This window comes from Loxodonta africana, chromosome 2, assembly GCF_030014295.1.
Source record: "Loxodonta africana isolate mLoxAfr1 chromosome 2, mLoxAfr1.hap2, whole genome shotgun sequence".
NCBI classification, from domain to species: domain Eukaryota; kingdom Metazoa; phylum Chordata; class Mammalia; order Proboscidea; family Elephantidae; genus Loxodonta; species Loxodonta africana.
The window spans coordinates 44,770,478-44,790,292 of record NC_087343.1 but is presented as its reverse complement, the minus strand read 5'-3'; the positions used below and the strand labels follow the sequence as shown (position 1 = coordinate 44,790,292).

Genomic DNA, 19,815 nt, shown 5'->3' with positions numbered 1-19,815 from the left:
CGGGCTCGTCTACCCCAGGACGTGAGAGCAAACTGGAGCATCAGGCAGGATGGTTTCAGCAGGTGGCCGCCCGCCGCATCCCGGCCTCCTCCAGGCAGCTCGCCCCTGTTTTGACCGTACGGTTTCCACGGAAGCTACAGGGAAAGCATCCTCCACGCTGCCAGCTCGCATCAATGGGATTCCCCTCGTGGGAAATGCCCCCTCCCGGGAGACGCACTCTCGGAGAAGCAGACCGTCGCCGCGTCCTCGTCTTCCCGGGTGGGCAACGTGACCCCGGCACAGACACAGGGCCCGCGCAGCACTCCCTCCCTACCCCGGGCGAAGCCTCCCGCCGAGGAGGGGACGGAGGAGGTGCTGCGGGGGGCGGGCGCGGCGCGCGGGGAGGGGAAGGGGTTCTCGCGCGATTGGGCGAGGTTTCCGGTGTTGTGACTGAGACCCGTCAATATGGCGGCGATCGGCCGCGGCCGCTCGCTGAAGAATCTCCGAATACGAGGTAAGCCCGCTGCAGCCTTCACCCCTCACCGCCCGGCGACCACCACCCCTGGCACTTATCTCCCCCTGTCCCTGGGTGGGGGGAGCGAGCTGGGGCGCCGGACGGAGCCACGGCTACAGCCGCTGGCCTGCGAGCGAATCCTAATTGGGGCTGTGTGTCTGTGTGTTTCACGCAGGACGGAATGACAGCGGCGAGGAGAACGTCCCGCTGGATCTGACCCGAGGTAACGCGGGGCGCAGCGGGCGCCCGCGAGGACGCGCTGCTGGGGAGGAGCCGGGGCTGGGGGCTGGGGACCGGGGACCGGGACGGGCCCCGCACTGGACCGGCGGGAATGCCGGGGGCAGAGCCCGAGCCCCGCCTGCCGGCCCGCCGGAACCGAGCCCGGGGCCGCCTCGCCGGACCCGTCCGCCTCCCCAGTGCCGGCTTCCCGAACCCCGAGCCTTCCTCCCGGCCTCGGTGAACTGCGGGGAAGCACCGAACGGGACTCGGCGGGGCTGGCGACCCTCTTGGTTTTCTGGACCCCCCGGGGACGTTTTACACCTATCCTGGAGCTGGTGCAGCCGAATCCTGGGGGCGGCCGGAGGGAGATAGAGGCTGTTATTTAGGTTGCAAGAGGATGTTTGAGGGAAGAGAGACCACATCCTGCCCTCCCCGTCCCCAGGAGCAGAAGCCGGACCTGCTTGTTGTTGATGGCTGCGTGACTACTTTTCTCTTTGCCTACCGCCCTGGGGGACCCGCAGCACTGATAACTCGATAGTGAGACTTAGAGCTGGTCTTTGCTGCTAAGTGTCTGGTCTAAGCTGTGTTTCCCTCCTGCTTCGCATTCCCGGCCGCTGGGACAGTAGTTGGCAAAGACTGCCCCCTCAGCCGGCTGCAGGTTCATTGTTTACCTTCTGCAGTTGAGATGGGTTTGTTTACACCTCTGAACTGGGTAAACCCCGGTTTTAGTTTTTGAGGACCTAATTCTGCTACTAGCCAGTATTTCTTCTGTCAGTCGCTGTACTGGAATTTATTGGGTTATATCTCGTTGAAGACTTAGAAAGAAGACTTAGTAGTTGTATATAAGATTTTTCTTTTCTCTCCCGCAGTAAACTGGCTTTGGTCTACTGATTCCAACGAAGTCATTTCATACCGGCGGTAGCTTAGAGCATAACCTGGTTCAGCCCCTACAGAAATCAGTTTCTTTTTTGAAATCTGATCGACACCTTCGGAAGTTAAAAGATAAAGTCGTTGTAAAACATTAAAATTTTTTTTAAATTGCCTTTTTACCCTATTCTGTAGTTGACATAGTTATTGTTATCTACAATATTTCTTAGACATGGGCTCATTGTTGAGGCTTCTTGTACTTAAAGCATAGCACATTCTTTTTAATTTCTTTTATTTTGTACCTCATAATGTAAGATTACTCTTTTGTAAACGAAAAGATTACTTTTATTTAGCTACTTGAGTACCTTTTTGTAACTTAATATTTTATCCTGCAAGTTCAGGGACTTAGTTTTGGGTGAACTAGGTCCTTTTCCAGGCAGAAGAGTTTCTAAAATACCATAGAAAAAACGAAACCCTTTGCAATCCAGTCGATTCAGACTCATAGCGACCCTATAGGACAAAGTAGAACTGCCCGATACGGTTTCCAAGGAGTTGCTGGTGGATTTGAACTGCACACCTTTTGGTTAGCAGCTGACCTCTTAGCCACTAGGCTACCGGGGCTCTGAAACATACTATAGTAGGGCTTAAGTAATAGAAATGGTGATTAATTAGTCACCAATTAAATTGGAACGTTTTTGCAGCAGATAGGTTTTGAGAATTAGTGTAGAAGATGTAAAGCTTTTGACTTTTGTGCAGCAGTGTGGCAACTTCATTATATAAAATATATGTAATGTACATACGAAAGGTATATTTATATTAACATATATATGTGAGAAAGATTTTCTAGTACATTTCCTTACAAAATAAACATAATTGCTACAGAGCTGAAATTTTGGCATTCCAACCCTGTAACAGAGGTATTTATTAGTGATTTAATTTATATAAGAGCATATGTTTTTTACGAGGAGGTGAAAGAGCATTTGTAGCTCTTGATTCCAATTTGCTCACTAAGAATCTGCTTGGATATGGTGCTGAAAAGAAGTTCTGGTTGTGCTTTGAGTTGCATTTGCTGAGCTTCTACGTAGTGGTTTCTCTGGTTGGTGTCAGAATTTTGGGTTGTAGAAGAGCTTATCTGCAAATTTTATTTAATACCATTGATTTTCTGTAATTTTATTCAACTACTTAGATAACTGTATACACTTACTATTTAAAGTGCTAAGCATTTCGTAAACACCTACCATGTCCATAGGTGTTTCCAGGATAATAAAAACAGAATAGAAAATGCTATTCCTATTTGCCCTGACAAAATATACTTCAGCTTGAAATAAAATTTATGCAGCCAATTGAAACTGATTGCAAATGCAATACAGTATATGACTAAGAGTGAGAGGTTATGTGAGAACTGTATGCCTAAACCTTAAGGAAGTTGAGAGTTAAAGAAGCTATCTGAGTTAGATGCATTATATAGTGCTACTTCTGTTTAAACAAATTGTTATTCTGACAAACATTGCATTGCTAAAAGAAGCCTTGTGGATATAACAAGAAGAAAGTTTATGAAGAACTAAAATTCAGTTATAATTTGAGAACTGAGGGGCAATCTGGGTTGCAGCTAAAGGGCGGCTGTCTGTGGATTAGATTACAATGTGTAAAAAGATAAAGTTTGGGCAACCAAAACTTAGTGCTGAGGCACTGTTTGCTCTCATCTGATTGTTTTTATGTAATCTTTGAGAAATTCATTGTGTAGATAGCTAACAAACTTCAGTATAAAATAGAGATTCTAGTCGTTGTAACCACTGTAATAAGCATCTAGTAAAAGAGCAGACTGGAAAGTCAAATAGTTCTGGGTTGTAATCTCAGTTGTGATATTTAACAGTCAGGTGATTTGGGGCAAGTGATTTGACTTTGCTTAACCCCTGATTTCTTTATCTAAAAAATAGGAGGGTGTTAAGAATGTGAAGAGTAGATGAGCTAGTGCTTCATTACTCAGCACAGAATCCAATACTTTGTGAGTAGTGATGCTAAATAAATGTTAGTTGCCTTCCTAGAATGTGAAATTAGAATTATTTAAATTACATTAAAATATCTATTTAGCGTACAGTGATTGTTTTGAGTATTATAAATTTGCTATTAAGTAATTATGGTACTGAAACTTTATTATTTTGGTTTTTTGGGGGGGATATCTTAGTCATCTAGTACTGCTATAACAGAGATGCCACAAGTGGATGGCTTTAACAAAGAGAAGTATATTCTCTCACAGGCCAGTAGGCTGGAAGTCTAAATTCAGGGCGCCAGCTCCAGGGGAAGGTTTTCTCTCTCTGTCTGCTCTGAAGGAAGGTCCTTGTTACGCATCAGTCTTCTCTTGGTCTGGTCTTCCAGCTCCTTAAGCAAGTGAACCCTGAGGTCCTGACCTTGATCTTCTTTTCTTTTCTCCTCTCCTCCTGGTGCTTCCTCCCTGGCAGTCTTTTCACTCCCAGTGCTTCAAAGATCTACAAATTCAGGTGATTACCATAATTACATGAGGGTTAAGTGCTGACTGCTAACCAAAAGGTTGGTGATTCAAGCCTGCCCAGAGGTGCCTTGGAGGTAAGGCCTGGCAATCTGCTTCTGCAAGGTCACAGCCTTGAAAACCTATGGAGCAATTCTACTCTGCACAGATGGGGTCGCCATGAGTTGGAATCAGCTTGATGGCAGCTAACAATAATAACAGTGTAATTATTGATTAGGCTTTTTCTTCTAAGCTTGTAAAACATTTTGGCATGCACATTTGGTAATCATCTCAAAATCATGACAGGTAAAACTCTGTACCAGAAAACATCCCCCCTTTGTTCACTTTCTAGGTACTACCACCTTCATTTGTTCTTCAAGCTAGAGACCATGCTGCGTATCCTCTCTGCTCTGTTGCCAAGTTAGAATCAATTCCTTTTTCTGTTCCCATTGCCACTGATCTAGGTTAGGCCCTCACTATCTTATTTGGATGATGGTAAAATCCTGCATCTGTTCTCTCACCTTTTTTTCAGTGACTCTGTTTTATGGCTACCAGGCATATTTCCCTAAAGTCTAAATCTGATTTGTCATTCCCTTAAATAAAAAAGAACACACACATATACTTACACTTTACAGGCTCATTTTTTGCTGACAGAATGAAGCCCAAACTTCTTAGGTTGGCATGTGTCATGGATTGAATTGTGTCCCCCCAGGATATGTGTCAACTTGCCTAGGCCACGATTTCCAATATTGTGTGATTGTCCATCATTTTGTCACCTGATGTGATTTTCTTATAATGTTAATGAGGCAGGATTAGAGGCAGTTATGTTAATGAAGTAGGACTCAATCTGTAAATTAGGTTGTGTTTTAAGTCAATCTCTTGAGATATAAAAGAGAGAAGAAAGCAGAGAGACATGGGAACCTCAAACCACCAAAAAAGAAAGACTGGGAGCATAGTGCATCCTTTGGACCCGGCATCCCTTTGAGAAGCTCCTTGACCAGGGGAAGATGGATGACAAGAACCTTTCCTCAGAGCCAACAGAGAGAAAGCCTTCCCCTGGAGCTGGTGCCCTGAATTTGATCTTGTAGCCTCCTAGACTGTGGGAGAATAAATTTCTCTTTGTTAATGCCATTTGCATGTATTGTTTCTGTTATGGCAGTACTAGATAACAGGGGAAACCCTGATGGCGTAGTGGTTAAGAGCTACGGCTACTAACCAAAAGGCTGGCAGTTGGAATCCACCAGGTGCTCCTTGGAAACCATATGGGGCAGTTCTACTCTGTCCTATAGGGTCGCTATGAGTCAGAATTGACTTGATGGCAGTGGGTTTGGTTTTTGGTTTAGATAACTGAGACAGATTTGGTAACAGGAGTAGGGTGCTGTTCTAACAGATACCTAAAATGTAGAAGCGGTTTTGAAACTGTGAATGATTAGAGACTGGAAGAGTTTTAAAGTACCTGATAGTAAAAGCCTAGATTGCCTAGAAGAGACTGTTGGTGGAATTATGGACATCAGAGACAATTCTGATGAGGACTCAAAAGAAAATGATGTTACCCTGGAGATGGCGCAGATGGCAAGAAGCAGCAGCAGAACCAGGAGACCAGCATGAGACAAAGCTGGAACTGACCCGTGTGGTGAGAGAGCTGAGTGTCTTTGCGCAGGAGGCTTCCTGGTAGAGTGGGGTGCCTCCAAGCACTTTTTGGTGGATTTAGGCTTGCCAATCCGTGGAGCAAGAGAGCTGAGTGTCTTCTGGCCAAAGGTTACTAGTGGAGTGGGTGCCTCAGGTCGGTTATCAGTGAACCTAAAAAGCTTTGGAACACTTGGCCAAGCAGGGCAGACACGGGTAGTGAGGCCTGAGGGGCCAAGAGGCCGGGGAAGCAGGAAGCAGAAGCTGAAGAGACAAGGAACAGAGGAAGCAGGGCTGCCTCAGTCTCAAAGGGCAGAGTCGCCACTCAGATGGACTAGGGGAATGGAGCCACCCAAAGTTGAGGGAGCAGAGTTGTCATTCCAGTGGGCCTGGAAGACAGAGCTGAAACCCAAGGCTGAGGGACTCCCACTCAGAATCTGGACGGTGTGGCCAACACCGAGGTCTACAGGGCAGGGCTATTGCCTAAATGGCCTCAGATAACAGTGGATTATTTTCAAGCCTTGAGAGCTAATGCAATGTGTTCTGCTGCCTTGCCTGGTGCCTGTTATCCCTTCTTTCCCTCCAATTTCTCCCATTTGTAATGGAAATGTCTAGCTTGTGCTTGTTCCACCATTGTACTTCAGAAGCAGATAACTTGTATTCTGGATTTCACAGATAAAGAGGAATTTTTGGATTTTGGACTTGGAGTTGAATTAAGACTTTTGCTATGATATGGGGTAAATATGTTTTTCATGTGGCAAGGACGTGGCATGTCATGTATTGAATTGTGTCCCCCAGAAATATGTGTCAACTTCGCTAGGCCGTTGAGTCCCAGTTTTGTATGATTGTCCACCATTTTGTCTTCTGATGTGATTTTCCTATGATGTTAGTGAGGCAGGATGAGAGGCAGTTATGTTAATGAGGCAGGACTCGATCTACAAAAATTAGGTTGTATCTTAAGCCAGTCTCTTTTGAGGTATAAAAGAGAGAAGCGGAGCAGAGAGAGACATGGGGACCTCATACCACCAAGAAAGACTCATCGGGAGCATAGCACATCCTTTGAACCAGAGGTCCCTGCTCTTGAGAAGCTCCTTGACCGGGGAAGATGGATGGCAGAAACCTTCCCCCAGAGCCGATAGAGAGAGAGAGCCTTCTGGAGGTGGTGCCCTGAATTTGAGCTTGTAACCTCCTAGACCGTGAGAGAATAAATTTCTCTTTGTTAAAGCCATCCACTTGTGGTATTTCTGTTCTAGTAACACTAGATAACCTAAGACAGTATACAAGGCCTTTCATGATTCATTCCTGTATTTTCTAATGTACCACCTTAATCATACTATTCTTAATATACCTGCCTCTCTCCCTGGCTCACATGTGTAACACACTCCCCCCCGCTTTATTACACACAGCGCTTCTCAAAGCGCATTGATGAGTGTTTCCTAGTCTCAAGCACCGTACCCCCTTCCAACCCAGTTCTTATTCTTCCTCCCTTGGAGATTCTGTTATACCCCCTATTGATGATGATTGCTTTAGTCGAAGAAGACTGTTAGTCCTTGAGCATCACATGCAAATTGCACATTTACTTGACCTTACATAGGTTGTTTCCTCTTCCTAAATTCTATTTCCAACACTCTTTTATCTATAGAAACTCTAATTCTTTAAGACGTAGCTCACGTGCCAGGTATGGATATACTTCTTATTCGCGTAGGAATTTATTGTTTCCTTCTCTCCTTTCCCATATTGTTGTTGTTAGGTGCTGTCGAGTTGGTTCCGACTCATAACAACCCTTTGTACAACAGAACGAAACACTGCCCAGTCCCCACAATCCTTGCTGTGTTTGAACCCATTGTTGCAGCCACTGTGTCAGTCCATTTCATTGAGGGTCTTCCTGTTTTTCACTGATACCTCCTTTACCAAGCATGATGTCCTTCTCTAGGGACTGGTTCCTCCTGATAACATGTCTAAAATACGTGAGACGGAGTTTCGCTATTCTTGCTCCTGATGAGCATTCTGGCTGTACTTCTTCCAAGACAGGCTTTTTCGTTCTTCTGGCAGTCCTTGGTGTATTCAGTACTCTTCACCAACACTGTGGTTCAAAGGCATCAATTCTTCTTTGGTCTTCCTGATTCATTGTCTAGCATTTGCATGCATATAAAAGCATATATTTCTTTATTCCTTTTAAATAACACTTATCATTGCCTGGAGCTGTGGTGATGCAGTGTTTAAGAGCTCCACAGCTGACTGAAAGGTTAGCAGTTCGAATGTACCAGACACTTCTTGGATACCCTATAGGGCAGTTCTACTCTGTCCTGTAGGGTCACTGTGAGTCTTAGGGCAGTTCTACTCTGTCCTGTAGGGTCTGTATGAATCAGAACCGACTCGATGGCAGTGGGTTTGATTTGGTTTCATTGCCTTATTTAAGTTCTTTGTCCAGTTCTTCCCTCACTAGATCTTAAGCTTCTTGAGGGCAAGAGTCCTCTTTTATTCATTTTTAACAATTTCCTCAGCATCTATCATTTAATAATATTGAGGTGTTTATTCAGTGGAAGAATGTAGAGAGGTACAGGGAAAAAGAGTAATATAGTATTAAAAGAGCATTTTAAGTTTTCAGTTCTGAGAACAATGAAACTGTTAGTGCCATGAAGTGGAGATGATGTTCTGGGGGCGGGGGGCGGGGGGGTGGTGGTAATGAGTTCCACTTTGCCCTGTTGAATTTCAGATGGAACATTGCTGTAGATGTACAAGAGGTAGCAGCATATACTGGACTGAAAGTTTACTAGTAATTGTTTTGAACTTGGTATCTGAGAGTTCTCTGCATAGAGTGTTGAGAGGAAAGAATGTAAATGGAGAAAGAGCTACAGATTGGAGTGTTAGAGGATAAGGAGATGATGAGGCTGTATGTTGTATGGTAGGAATCAGTAAGAAGAAAGAGAACAGAGGAGAATTAGGAAGATTGTGATTATGGCCTCTGAAGCCCAGGAGCAGAGTTTTGGGTTGAAGGGGCTGCAAGAAGGGGAGATTTGAAGTTGGGGACTGGAGAACTCTGTTTTCCTCTTCCTTAGTCTAAGGATGATCTTCGCATGCTATTTGACCTCTTTGGGCTTTAGTTTCCTCATCTATAAAATACATACTTTACATTTATAGCACTTTCACCTTCCATCTTTGTGATTCTCTGATAACATAGTTCCTGAGATATTGAAAGGTTAAAGACAGTGTTTTTATAGTGTTGTTAAATCTCTGTGAGAAGTATTCCCATAAACAGTAATGAATATGTGTAGGAGTGGTGGTGTTTCATAGCACTTTAAATGTAAATTACAGTCAGCTCTCAGTTTCCTTTTAAGTTCTCATCTGCAGTGACTTGCTGCCTCCTCCCCTCCCAGGTCTCAGGCTACTGAAAATAGGGCTGTGGAAAGCACAGTGGGGTGAGTGAATGGTTTGCATGCCTGTTTCTGTACCTCTGACTACACAGTCCACTCTCAGTTACTTGCACTTAAAAAGGTGAGTAACAGTAGAAGAGTCGTTTAAGTACGTACCTAAATATCATTACTTCTGTGTGGTTTGGGAGGGTAATATGTCCTTTTTTTGTATCTATGGCAGATGAAAATACCTTTCTTTTATATTTTATTTGAATTATTAGTATCAATATTTACTTCCTAAGCAAATACTGTTAGAAGTATGGAAGAAAGTAAACAGGTTAAAATACATGTTAGGTAATTTCACATATGAATCATTGAGAGTTGACTGTTACTGCTTACTGGATCATTCATTCTTTTATCTGTGCTTTTTTGTTAGTGTGGCCAGGTTAAACTAAAGCTGAATGATCACTTAAATTATATCTCTACAGTGAGTATAATTATGAAATTATACAGAGGCCAGACTAAATTGAAAATAATTATGTAAAATTGGCTAAATGTAACATGCATAGGTCCAGATTAATGGAGTTGAAAAGAACATAAGTACATTCTTAAAACTCCTCTTACAAAGTAGTCTAGCCAGAAAGATTACATAAATTGAGCAACGTGTGTGATAATGATGAAATGTATATAAAATATAATAAAATTAAGGATGCTTTAGACATATACTATTTAAGGAGTCAGTTGAGTTTAGGTTCTTAAACCTTAATAACCTGGATTTCAAAGAGTATGGCTCCTTCAGTTACTTTGCTATTTGTTACCCAGGTTTGTAGAAGAATTTGAATTTGTAGTGGCTTGCTAATGTCAGTGTATTTTTGATGAGCATATTGTATACTCAGCTTTGTAAATACGTTCATGAATGGGAAAGACATGATTTTTGGCTTCAAAGAGTTCATATTCTAGTTGGGGTATACCTGTACTAGAGCATAGTATAAGACTCAAAAAAAACCAAACCTGTCACCATCAAGTCACCTGATTTATAGTGATCCTATAGGACAGGGTAGAACGGTTGCATATGGTTTCCAAGGAGCAGCTGATGGATTCAAACTGCTGACCTTTTGGTTAGCAGCCAAGCTCTTAACCACTGGACCACCAGGGCTTCTAGTATAAGACAGTAGTATTTAAAGTACTCGGCAATTATCTTTATAAGGGAAATAAAAAACAAAAGCTGGAGGAATTCAAAGATAGGTAAGCAATGTCCTAGTGGGAAGACTTTGTAGAACAGAGGGTGCCTGTAAGACCTTTGAATAAAAGGGTAGCATTTGAATACTTGGCACTCTGAACTGGTTTTTTTAAAAGAATTTATAGCTTAATTTTGTGAATCATCATAGTCCTAGTATGTTTTTCAGTATTTGAAGATAATGTTAAGAAAAAGTTGGTGTTGAGTTTTTTACTATGTATTTGTCCCTTTATTTTTTTAATATCTTTTTTAAAAATTGTGTTTAAGTGCAAGTTTACAGAGCAAATTAGTTTCTCATTAAACAGTTAATACAGAAATTGTTTTGTGTTGATTATTGAGGAGCTGATTATATTTCAAACTTGGGCTCTTCTGACCTTTGAAGGTAGTGCTGAACTGAACTGAGAGATTTAAGGCATATTGTGAAGTGATTGTGTGTACGTTTGTGTGTGTGTGTGTGGTATATAAATGCCTGACTGTAGTCCAAACCCAAGCATAAATAATTTTTTTCTTTTATTGTTTTGTAGTATATGTGTCTCTTCTTTCCTTCGTTTATATTAATAGAGGGTACAGCAACAATTTTAAGGATGATGCAGGACCAGGCACTGTTTTCTTCTGCTGTACATAGAGTCGCTGTGAGTTGGAACTGACTTGATGGCACTTACCAACAACAGTGGAGGGCTCTGCATATTCAGAGGCTCTGCAACTTTGTTATCAAATTTGTTCCTAGACATATGCATGCAGTCTGGAGATAGAGAGTATAGCTGGGATGGGTAGGGTTTTTATTATTCACTACACTGAGATGTCCATATTTTTTTATCCCAAAACTTAAACATGTGGCCTGTAAGATAGAATACTTGAAATTAAGATTACCCTGGAAAATGTGGAGTGTTTCATTGCCGCATCCAGGTACCCTACTGAACCCTCTGGTGATTTAGGTAAAGGGCAGACAGTGTTTGGGGGGAAATCATTGCTCTATTAGAGCAGCAAACCAAGGGTTCTGTTGCTATTTGCAGGGATTTTAGTAATCTTACTCTGAATCCAGTGTAGTTTCTCATAATGAATAAAGAATGAAGAGACACAGAAGTTGTAAACAAAGAAGACTGCCAAGTAATTTTTAGTTACTAAGAAAGAGCAGCTTGCCAGATAAAAGTGTATTTAACTGTTTTAGATGTGTGCTCATACATATTTTTTCAGGAGTTTCATACATCGAGAAATGAACATCTTAAGTAGTATTGCTAATTATTTCCATGCTTAGTGTTCACCCTTTTATATTAAAACCTTTAATTGCCCTGTTTTTTTCACTCACAATTGTGTATAATGTACTTTCTCACCTTCACCACACCACCGTCACCACTACTTCTCTCCCATGAGGAAAAAAAAAGAAAAACTCTGAAGGAAGTAGAGTTTTCAAGAAGAGCGAGAAGACTCCAGTGATTGGAAGCATATTTTGATATAGGTGAGCTGTGAACTCTAACATTTAGCTATATGGCGATTTCTTTGTGTGACTAGGTGGCAAGTAGAATATTGTGGAACATTGTAGGTAAGTTTTTAAGCATTCCAGGCACATATTAGTATAAACCCATGATGATGGGATGTTCGAATACAAATAGCTATTTCCTACCTTGTTTATTTAGAATGGCTTATAGTTTTGTATTATGGCTGTTGTAGTTGTTCTTAGGTGCCATCCAGTCAGTTCCAACTCATAGCAAACCTATGGACAACAGAACGAAACACTGTCCGGTCCTGCGCAGTCCTCGTGATCGTTGTTATGCTTGAGCCCATCATTGCAGCCATTCTCTCAGTCCACCTCATTGAAGGTGTTCTTTTTTGCTGACCATCTGCTTTACCAAGCATGATGTCCTTCTCCAGAGGCTAATCCCGCCTAATAACATGTCCAAAGTATGTGAGATGAAGTCTTGCCAGCCTCGCTTTTAAGGAGCATTCTGGCTGTACTTCCTCCAAGACAGATTAGTTCATTATTTTGGCAATTCATGGTATATTCAATATTCTTCACCAACACCACAATTCAGAGGCATCAATTCTTCTTCCATATTCCTTATTCATTGTCCAGCTTTCACATGCATTTTTGGTGATTAAAAATACCATGGCTTGGGTCAGGTGCACCTTAGTCCTTAAAGTGACATCTTTGCTCTTTAATATGTTAAAGATATCTTTTGCAGCAGATTTGCGGAATGCAGTGCGTCATTTGATTTCTCGACTGCTGCTTCCTTGGGTGTTGATTGTGGATCCAAATCAAATGAAGTCCGTGACAACTTCAGTCCTTTCTCCATCTATTTTGATGTTGCTTATTGGTCCAGTTGTGAGGATTTTTTTTTTTTTTATGTTGGCGTGTAACCCATACTCAAGGCTGTAATCTTTGACCTTCATCATCAGTAAGTGCTTCAAGTCCTCTTCATTTTCAGCAAGTACGATTGCATCTTCTGCATATCGCAGGTTGTTAATGAGCGTTCCTCCAATCCAGAGGCCATGTTCTTCTTCACATAGTCCAGCTTTTGTGATTATTTCCTTGACATACAGATGGAATAAGTGTGGTGAAAGGATACAACCCTAACGCACACCTTTCCTGATTTTAAACCACACAATAAGTATCCCCTTGTCCTGTTTGAACGACTGCCTCTTGATCTATGTACAGGTTCCTCATGAGCACAGTTAAGTGTTTTGGAATTCCTATGCTTCTCAATGTTATTCATAGTCTGTAATGATCCACACGGTCGAATGCCTTTGCACAGTAAAACACAGATAAACATCTTTCTGGTGTTATCTGCTTTCAGCCATGATCGATCTGATATCAGCAGTGATATTCCTCGTTCCATGTCCTTTTCTGAATCTGGCTTGAATTTCTGGCAGTTCCCTGTTGATACGCTGCAGCAGCGGCTTTTGAATTATCTTCAACAAAATTAGACTTGTGTGCGGTATTAGTGATATTGTTCGATAATTTTCGCATTCAGTTGGGTCAGTTTTCTTTGGAAAAGGCATAAATATGTTCTCTTCCAGTCAGTTGGCCAAGTAGCTGTCTTCCAAATTTCTTGACAGAGATTAGTGAGCGCTTCCAGTGCTGCATCCGTTTGTTGAAACATCTCAATTAGTATTCCGACAGTTCCTGGAGCTTTGTTTTTCACCAGTGCCTTCGGTGCAGCTTGGACATCTTCCTTTAGTACCATCAGTTCTTGATCATATGCCTTATCCTGGGATGGATGAACATCAACCAATTCATTCTGGTACAGTGACTCTGTGTTTTTCTTCCCTCTTTTGATGCTTCCTGTGTCCTTTAGTATTTTGCCCTAGGATCCTTCACTATGCAATTCGAGGCTTGAATTTTTTCTTCAGTTCTTTCAGCTTGAGAAATACCAAGCATGTACTTCCTTTTTGGTTTTCTAACTCCATGTCTTTGTACATTTCATTATAATACTTTGTGTTCTCAAACCACTGTTTGAAATCTTCTTTTCATCTCTTTTACTTCGTCATTTCTTCCTTTTGCTTTAGCTACTCGACATTCAAGAGCAAGTTTCACGGTCTCTTCTGACATCCATTTTGGTCTTTTCTTTCTTTCCTGGCCTGCTTTTTAATGGCCTCCTGCTTTATTCTTGTATGATGTTCTTTATGTCATCCACAACTCGTCTGGACATTAGTGTTCAATGTGTCAAATTTATTCTTGAGATGGTCACTAAATTCAGGTGGGACAGACTCAAGGTTGTACTTTAACTCTTGTGTACTTGTTCTAATTTTCTTCAGCTTCATCTTGAACTTTCACAGGTACAATTGAGTGTTGTGTTCTATAGCCGGCCCCTGTCCTTGTTGTAACTGATGATAGTGAGCTTTTTTCCACAGATGTAGTTGATTTGATTCCTTTGTATTCAGTCAAGTGAGGCCCATGTGTGTAGTCACTGTTTATGTTGTTCAAGAAAAGGTATTTGTGATGAAGAAATCATTGGTCTTGCAAAATTCCATCATGGGATCTCCAGCATTGTTTATATCACCAAGGCCGTATTTTCTAACCACCAGTCCTTCTTTGTTTCCAACTTTCACATTCCAATCACCAGTAATATTCATCCTGATTGCATGTTCAATCAGTTTCAGACAGCAGAAGTTGGTAAAAAAATTTTATTATTTTTTTTTTTCATCTTTGGCCTTAGTGGTTGGTGCATAAATTTGGATAATATTATTGCTACAGGTTATAATTTTTAGTGTTTTTTTTTTAATGGTAAAGTGGGTCAGATTAATTCTTATTTAGGTTTTATAACAATAATAATTAAAGAAAATTTCTCTATATTTATACTGGTGGCTGAATATGCTTATTAATATCAGATAGTAAGGAATGACTGGGTTGCCCTGGTGGTGCAGTGGTTAAGAGCTCGACTGCTAACCAAAAGATCAGCAGTTTGAATCTACCAGCCACTCCCTGGAAACCCTATGGGACAGTTCTGCTCAGTCCTGTAGGGTCGCTCTGAGCTGGAATTGACTCGATAGCATCGCGTGTGGTTTGATTTTGCCTTAGACTTTTTTTTTATGTGAACAATATCTAAAATAATAAAATTTTATGCATTCTTTTTAAACAAATTACTTAAAGAGAACAAGCAATTTATGAGCCAAGTAATGAAAAATGAAACAAGTAAAAATATAAGCATACGATTTTGTGTGGGCCAAGAATCTATTAGACAAATACAATCAAATAGTAAAATCATTGTTAATTGAATCATGATAAAACATATAGTTTTTCTTCTTTTTGATGAAAAATACATGGTTTTCACACTGCCATGGAAGAACTAAAATCATAACTTTAACAGCTTCCAAAAAAATAAATACTGAACAATTAAAAAAAATACTACTTGAATTGAGTTTAGTGTGTACCTCCTCATTTCTAACCCTTTCCAAAAGAAAAAAAGCCCATTGCCACTGAGTTGATTCCGATTCATAGCAACCATGTAGAACAGAGTAGAATTGCCCTATAGGGTTTTCAAGGAGTGGCTGGTGGATTCGAACTGCTGACCTTTCTGGTTAGCAGCCACAGCTTGCTGTAGCTCTTAACCACTGCACCACCAGGGCTTCATCCTTCTTTTAGTACTAACTTTGTGTGAGTACTAATTCTGCCCACCTGTAAGGTACTTCAGCAGTTCTCAAGCCTGAGTGCACAGTAGAATCACATAGAAATCCATTTAAATGCTGATGCTTATTTCCCACTCCAGCTCATTTAAATCAGAATTCCTGGAATGGCATCAAATATCTTTTTTTTTTTTTTTAATTTCCCATCTTTCTTTCTTCTAGCTCCTGGTAACCACTAATCTTTTGTTTCAGTGGATTTGCCTATTCTAGAAATTTCATGTACGTGGGATCATACAATACTTGTTCTTTTGTGCCTGACTTATTTCACTGACCATACTGTTTTCAAGATTCATTCATGTGGTGACATTTATCAGAATTTCATTTCTCTTTATTGCTGAATAATACTCATTGTATGTATATTCCACATTGTTTTATTCATTCATCTGTTGAACATTTGGGTGCATGACACCTTTTGGCTGTTGTGAATAATGCAGCAGTGAACACTGATGTACATGTGTCTTTTTGAGTCACTGATTTCAGTTCTTTTGGGTGTATACCTAGGTGGCACAATGGTTAAGTGCTTGGCTGCTATCTGAAGGGTTGCTTGTTTGAACCTACCCAGAGGCTCTCTGGGAGAAAAGACCTGGCAGTCTGGTCCTGCAAAGATTACAGCCTAGAAAACCCTATGTGGCATTTCTGCTGTGTCACATGGGGTCACTCTGAGTCGGAATTGACTTGCCAGACTTTTCCACAGCAACTGTACCATTTTACATGCCCACTCGCAATATATGAGTGTTCTGATTTCTCTACATCCTTGCCATCACTCCTTCTCTACAGCATCTGCCAGATGTCATTCTTCATCTATTCAAACTGTTCATTGATGGGCAGCTTACTTGTTCAGGAGCCCTGGTTGCGCAGTGGTTAAGAGCTCAGCCGCTAACCGAAAGGTCGGCAATTCACATCCACCAGCTGCTTCTTAGAAACCCTGCGGCGCAGCTCTACTCTGTCCTTTAGGGTCGCTATGAGTCGAAATTGACTCCATGGCGATGGGTTTGATTTTTGGTTTTTCTTATTCAAGGTTGTTTGTTCCTTTGTTGAATGGCTATGTTCGTTTTAAAAAAAAAAGTTACACTGAATTAGCTAAATATTTAATAAAATAATAATTTTTACTAGTTGGTTCTAGTTTTCTTTGGGACAATTCTTTCACTCTTGTTTTTTTTTTTGGTAAGTATTTACAAATAGAAAGTGATAGCTATAACCAGGTTAGATACTGCTGTATGCTATTAGAGAGAGATTCTTATCCTTTTCCTTTTGTCACACAAACCAATCACCAAGTATTTATTGAGCACCTGCTGTGTGTTGCTCATCATTCTGGTTGCTAGATGTTTAAGACAAGGCCTTTGATTATGAGGAATATCAGCAGCTTCTAAGGAATAGCAGCAGCAGCAACTACCATATTTTGAACCATATTGTATGTTAGAAACTGTGCTAAAAATGTTACATAAATTATCTGATTTAGTCCTTTTACATACCTAGGAAATATGTATTAATGTCCCTACGTAGCTGATGAGAGCAGTGGACCCAGAAAATTCATAATGAGCCCAAGGCATATAGATGGTAAGAGACAGAGGTGAGATTCAAAACCCCATTCACTGATTTTGATTCTAAAACTTACATACTTAATCCTTTAGAATCTTTTCAAAAGCAACAAGCAGCACTATAGATGATAAATCATATTATGGAATAATCAGTGACTAAAGGAGTATTCCATGTACTGTAGGAGTGTAGATTTGGAAGCCTTAGGATGCAAGTCATTAGTTGAACTCCAAAATGTATTTTTGACCATTTTGGAAAAGATTAGTTCTAGGTCTATTACGTATTTTTTTCCTTTCTTAAAAAAGAGAATATCAACTATATTTTAACTTTTTTTCTTTGGTTAGGATTATCACTATGAATATCAATTATTGTGCTGGGACAGAGAATAACTTATTTCTACCCTGTTGTAGTGTATTGAATTGTGTCCCCGCAAAATATATGTCAACTTGGCTGGACCATAATTCCCAGTGTTGTGGTGTTATTCACAATTTTGTGATCTGTTGTAATTTATCCTATGTGTTGTAAATCCTAACCTCTCTGATGTTAATGAGACAGGATTAGACACAGTTATGTTAATGAGGCAGGGCCCAAGCTACAGGATCAGATTGTATTTTGAGTCCATCTCTTTTGAGATGTAAAGGAGAGAATTGAGCAGAGAAGAGGGATCCTCGTTACCACTAAGCAAGAAAAGCCAGGAGTGGAGCACGTCCTTTGGACCCAGGGTCCCTGCACTGAGAAGCTCCTAGACCAGGGGAAGATTGATGACAAGGACCTTCCCCTAGAACCAACAGGGAGAAAAAGCTTCACCTGGAGCGGGTGCCTTGATTCATACTACTAGCTTCCTAAACTGTGAGAGAATGAATTTCTGTATATTAATGCCATCCACTTCTGGTATTTTTATTAATAGCAACGCTAGATCACTAAGACACCTATATACATTGGATTATTCTTCCTTTTGAATTTTATGTGCTGCTTCATTGCTCTAAGCTATCACTTTACATGCAATTATCGTTCCTATATTTATCAGTCCTTTCATTATTTTTTACTTTTATTATGATGTAGGACAGAAACTAGATAACTGGAGTTGTTAATATTATATGATATATACTTGTTAATTGTCATCAAGTTGATTCCGACAAATGACGCCACAATGTGTACAGAGTAGAACTGCTCCAAAGGGTTTTCAAGGCCATAACCTTTCAGAGGCCGATGGCCAAGCCTATCTTCCGAGGTGCCTCTGGGTGGATTTGAACCGCCAACTTTTTGGTTAGTAGTCCAGCGCTTAACCATTTGTGCCACCCAGGGTATGTGTGTATGAGTATATATATGTGTGTGTATATGTAATTTTGGGTGTATATGTATTTAAAAAAATTTTTTTTTAGGTATTATTAATATTATACAAAGAAAATAAGGATAAATTGCTTGTGATTATGAGGTATTGAGGGGGTCCTGTTATGGCACAGTGGTTAAGAGCTTAGGTGCTAACCGAAAGGTCAGCAGTTTGAATCCGCCATCTGCTCCTTGGAAACTCGATGGGCCAGTTCTCCTCTGTCCTATAGGAGAGGACTCAATGGCAACTTTTTTTTTTTTTTTTTAATTGTTAAGTGAATAAGCTTGGTTGTGATACCTACTTTGAATTATGACTGTCATTACTGGAGTGCTTTTTTTTCATCCTGGTTTTATTCCAGATAGGTAATTATCTCATAGTTCAAGGTAGGTGAGGTGTGACTTGGTGTAGGGTTGGTATTTGTATATGTAACATGGATAGCAGAATTATGTGAAGATATGTGAAGAAAGTTAGTGATGTACAGAATGACTAATATGACCAAAATAACATATACGAAGGTGCTAATTGCATGATACAGAGGCAGTCTAGCATTGTAACTTGGGAATCAAACAGATAGATTTAAATCTTGGACCTGCTCCTTCAAAGTTTATGACTTTGGACAAGTTGCTTTTTCTGACAGTGTTTCCTCATTTCCTTTGGGTATAACACTTAATTATGGAGTGAATGAGATATTCTAAAATATTTATTACAGTTCTTGACATATAAATAACTACATAGTGAAAACCAAAAAACCAAAACCATTGCTGTCGAGCTGATTTCGACTCATAGCGACCCTATAGGACAGAGTAGAACTGTTCCGTAGAATTTCCAAGGAGTGGCTGGTGGTTTCGAACTGCTGACCTTTTGGTTAGCAGCCAAGCTCTTAAGCACTGTGCCACCAGGGCTCCAAATAGATAGTAGTTCTTATTTTTATGGCCAGAAATAAAAGCAAACAAGATGAGAGAAGGGAGAGATAAGTTTGAGATGGAAAAAAATCAGAAAATGAAACATTATTTCACCTGTGATGATAGGTACAATCTGGTCAAATCAAGAGGTATAGGGTGTGAGTAGAGGCAGTGAAACATTATACTGAGGAAGGAACAATAAGGATCTAGAATTGGAAGATTCACGTTGGATTTGTAAGATAGGGGTAAGTTATTGAGGACCTTGAAAACTGTGTGGCAATGTTACAGCCTGTTTCCTTTTTACATGCTAAAATACTTACTGTAGTGAGCATACATTAAATATTATTAAAAACAAATTGTTGAAGGATAACATAGATTCAAAAACTGTTTCTTGTAAATGGACAGTGCTTTGAATTTTGACAGATTGAATACATTGGGTAACCAGAAACCAGAGCAAGAAACAGAATATTGCAACACACTAGAAGCCTTCATTCTGCAGACACTACTTCCCCCACAAAGGAAACCACTATCCTGACTTCCTACACCATAAATTAGTTCTGGCTGTTTTTGAATTTTATATAATATACATATACAGTATGTACTCTTTTGGGTCTATGTCATACGATGCCTTACGTTATATTGTATC

General features: G+C 40.6%; 1 protein-coding gene across 6 annotated transcripts in view; it reads left to right on the top strand.

The window, feature by feature from the left end:
• Positions 1-380: 380 nt before the first annotated feature.
• The window catches only part of RICTOR (RPTOR independent companion of MTOR complex 2), a 148,957-nt gene continuing 129,522 nt past the window's right edge, over positions 381-19,815 (top strand). For 5 of the 6 annotated variants that reach the window (XM_064271445.1, XM_064271449.1, XM_064271428.1 and 2 more), the window contains exons 1-2: positions 436-493; positions 669-716. Coding sequence is in view for 1 of the 6 variants with exons in the window: in XM_010588112.3 (XP_010586414.1) it covers positions 445-493; positions 669-716 (97 nt within the window). In the remaining 5 variants the exon portion in view is untranslated. Of the gene's footprint in view, positions 494-668; positions 717-19,815 lie in introns of all 6 variants that reach the window. The other variant, XM_010588112.3, reaches the window with a different exon arrangement.